At 33.3% G+C, this 3,415-nt stretch overlaps 1 protein-coding gene across 1 annotated transcript in view; it reads right to left on the bottom strand.

Moving 5' to 3' along the window:
- Positions 1 to 999, bottom strand: part of LOC107103117 (putative high affinity immunoglobulin gamma Fc receptor IC) — a 2,575-nt gene extending 1,576 nt beyond the window's left edge. The window contains exons 1-3 of the mRNA XM_015402647.1: positions 984 to 999; positions 349 to 606; positions 9 to 58 (exon numbers count right to left, since the gene is read on the bottom strand). Of these exons, the coding sequence (XP_015258133.1) occupies positions 9 to 58; positions 349 to 606; positions 984 to 999 (324 nt within the window). The remainder of the gene's footprint in view (positions 1 to 8; positions 59 to 348; positions 607 to 983) is intronic.
- Positions 1,000 to 3,415: the final 2,416 nt, after the last annotated feature.

Genomic DNA, 3,415 nt, shown 5'->3' with positions numbered 1-3,415 from the left:
GAGAGGACAGGCTGAGGTTTATCTGATGGAGACACAGAGAGGACAGGCTGAGGTTTATCTGATGGAGACACAGATGGTGAAAAATAATGGATATATCCAGCCTATATACTAACAAACCATTTTATTTTCTCAGAAATCTTAAACATTTCTCAAAGTTTTCCACAAATTATGCCTGAATAAACAGAATTTGTATTTTCTTTCATATTATTTGGATGAATATATTTTATTTTAACAGAATATTTACACTCATGTGTAATGTTTTCTCATTCTGGGAAAATCCTGAGCTGTTTTTTATAGATTAGAATAATATAATTATTTTATGCTTTTATAGAAGACAGTCTGACTCACCTCTACCTGTGAGTCTGAGGGCATCACTCCAGTCTGTTATCTGGTAGTCTCCTCTAGCCCTACACTGGTATGTACCACCAGACTGAGTAGCTGCAGTGATCCTGTATTCATTGGATGTTGGAGAGTTTCTGTTGGTTGGTCTCCATTCATACGTCCACTGAGCTCCTCCACCTCCATGGATCTCACATCTCAGAGTGACTTTCTCTCCTCTGAATATCTGGAACCAGTTGGATTGAAGGGTCACAGTGGGCTTAGAGACTGGAATGAATAATACAAAATTAGAAATCTGATAGAAATGTATATAAATAAAAAATACAGTAAACTTAATTGATATGGAATAAAAATAATACTCCCTCATTAAGGAGTGATAGAAATAAAAAAATCTTATCTATTTAATTTGTTATTTTCTAATAAAACTAGAACATTTATCCAAATCGCAGAAGCTAGATGTTTCATAGCTAAACAACATTAGGAATTAGAGAGACAGATATAAAGCAGCAAGAAATCACATTGAATACTGAGATAACCATTTCTACCAGTCTGTCAACATATAAACTAACAATATGAATTAAATCACTTTAATATCTGACCCCATAATTGTAGGAAGTTTTCTAGCATCATGTGTTACAGGTTACTTGGACCAGTTATCATGTCTGTGAGGTTAGAACTTTTCTCTACCCTCAGACCTGGAAATATCTGTTTTTACTAAAGCTGTCTGAATTTGGTTTGAATTTGTTTGAGTGAAAACAAAGCTTTTTTGAAGGTTTTGCTGGAAATCTGTACAAAAAGACTAGTAGAGAGAGACTTCAAAAGAGGGCAGACTACAATAAACATTTAACAAAAAAATTATATTCTCATCAAACAGACAAACTGTATCTGAAATGCTTCTAGTTTTCAGAAAAAACTCTATTCCACTGTGATAAAGATTAAAAGAGGCATTTACTTTTTGTTTTCATAATTATTTATCTCTTCCCCGAGAATTCTGTAATTCTCGGTTCTTTATTCCAAAATATGATAATAAATATAAAAAAAAAACTCAAATATCAACAGATGGAGAACAGAAATAAAGTTTCCTGGTTAAACAGTTTCAAGATGTAAAAAGGCAACAAACTCACCAGTTTTGCTAATAGAGATTTCATTGCTTGTTTCTGTTGTAAAAACTGGATCTCCTCTTCCTCCTCTGCAGCTGTATAGACCTCCCTCTGAGATGCTGATGACTCTGTATGGCTCAATGTTTCCATTGGTCTGGTCTACAGAATATTGTTGCCCATTTCTGAACCAGTCAAACTTCCAGTCAGCAGATCCATCCACAGAGCAGGTCAGTGTTACACTGCCCCCTAGTGGTATGATTGTTTCCTCTGCTCTTAGTGTGGCTCTGGGTTTATCTGCTGTTAGGTTGAAAACAAAAGGTAAATAAATATCACATCATCAATATTACTTTTGTAAAAAAAAAAAAAAAAAAAAAAAAAAAAAAAAAAAACATTTTTACCACATCTAAGAATCTTTAAACAATGACTGTAGTTTTATATCTAATTTAATTATTTATAATAAAAAATGAAACAAAATATACTCAAAGACTATAGATTACAGTTATTTTATTTTGCATTTATTAAAGTAGAATTTGTACCATTTTATTACGTATAACATTATGTTTTACACTTATCTTTAGTCTGTGGTCAAAACTACAAGTAATAATAGTTTAATTATTTATTTAAGATCAAAACAATTAGAAAATCTTTAACATTTTACCCACATCTCACTGTCAGTGATAAAGCATCACTCCATTCTGTTATCTGATGATCTCCTTCAGCCCTACAGCTGTATTCTCCACTGTCAGACATAGAGACTCTGTTGATTCTGTATTCACTGGATGTTGGAGAGTTTCTGCTGGTTGGTCTCCATTCATACGTCCACTGAGTTCCTCCACCTCCATAGATCTCACATCTCAGAGTGACTTTCTCTCCACTGTATACATCAGACCCACTGGGTTGTTGGATCACTGTTGGCTTAGAAACTGTTCACAATAGTTATTTGTTTTTTAGAGTGTTACATAAAAATGTATTTCCTGAATTATCTTCATTGCTACCATTGAAATGTAAATAAAATCCTTTAAATTCAAACAATCAGCTAATGGAGCTACCATCATATAATTATTACTTTCATTTTATTTAAAGCTCTCATTATTATCAACAATGGTTACTTAAACATCCCTGATAAACAGATGAGAGTTGAAGAAAGCATTTTTCTAAAATGTAGAGCTAAACTCACCAGTTTTCCTAATAGAGATTTCTTTGCTTGTTTCTGTTGTAAAAACTGGATCTCCTCTTCCTCCTCTGCAGCTGTATAGACCTCCCTCTGAGATGCTGATGACTCCATATGGTTCAATGTTTCCTCTGGTCTGGACTACAGAATATTGTTGCCCATTTCTGAACCAGTCAAACTTCCACACAGCAGAGCTGGACACAGAGCAGGTCAGTGTTACTCTGCCCCCTAGTGGTATTATTTCCTGATCTGCTGTCAGTGAGGCTGTGGGTTTATCTGCTGGTGGAAACAAACAGAAAACAGACCATCATTAGAATGAGTTTTGGTTTAGGAAAATCTTCACTAAAATAAATCAGTCCTTAACCTCTGAATGAGTCATTTATCTTCTGTTACAAAGCTTAGAAATATTGTTAAAACATTGAGATACAGGAAATATAGATTTTATCTGCTTTAAGATTTATAAACGGGACAAGCGTAGATGGAGGAAAAAACTATTCCTTTATTTTATGTCTTTTAGACTATAACTGCATATTTACACGACTGTTTGGTATTTTCACATTTGGGCTCATTCATAATAATAATAATAATAATAAATCCAATTTGTACCGCACTTTTCATTAAGAAAAATCTCAAAGTGCTACACAGTGCAAATAAAATCAAAGATAAAAATCAACCATAAAAATCATGTGGTCATTAAGAAAAATCTCAAAGTGCTACACAGTGCAAATAAAATCAAAGATAAAAATCAACCATAAAAATCATGTGGTCATTAAGAAAAATCTCAAAGTGCTACACAGTGCAAATA

The sequence above is a fragment of the Cyprinodon variegatus genome, unplaced genomic scaffold, assembly GCF_000732505.1.
Source record: "Cyprinodon variegatus isolate N-32 unplaced genomic scaffold, C_variegatus-1.0 Scaffold1378, whole genome shotgun sequence".
Lineage (NCBI taxonomy): Eukaryota > Metazoa > Chordata > Actinopteri > Cyprinodontiformes > Cyprinodontidae > Cyprinodon > Cyprinodon variegatus.
The sequence above is the reverse complement of the archived record's forward strand: the minus strand, read 5'-3'. Positions and strand labels throughout refer to the sequence as shown.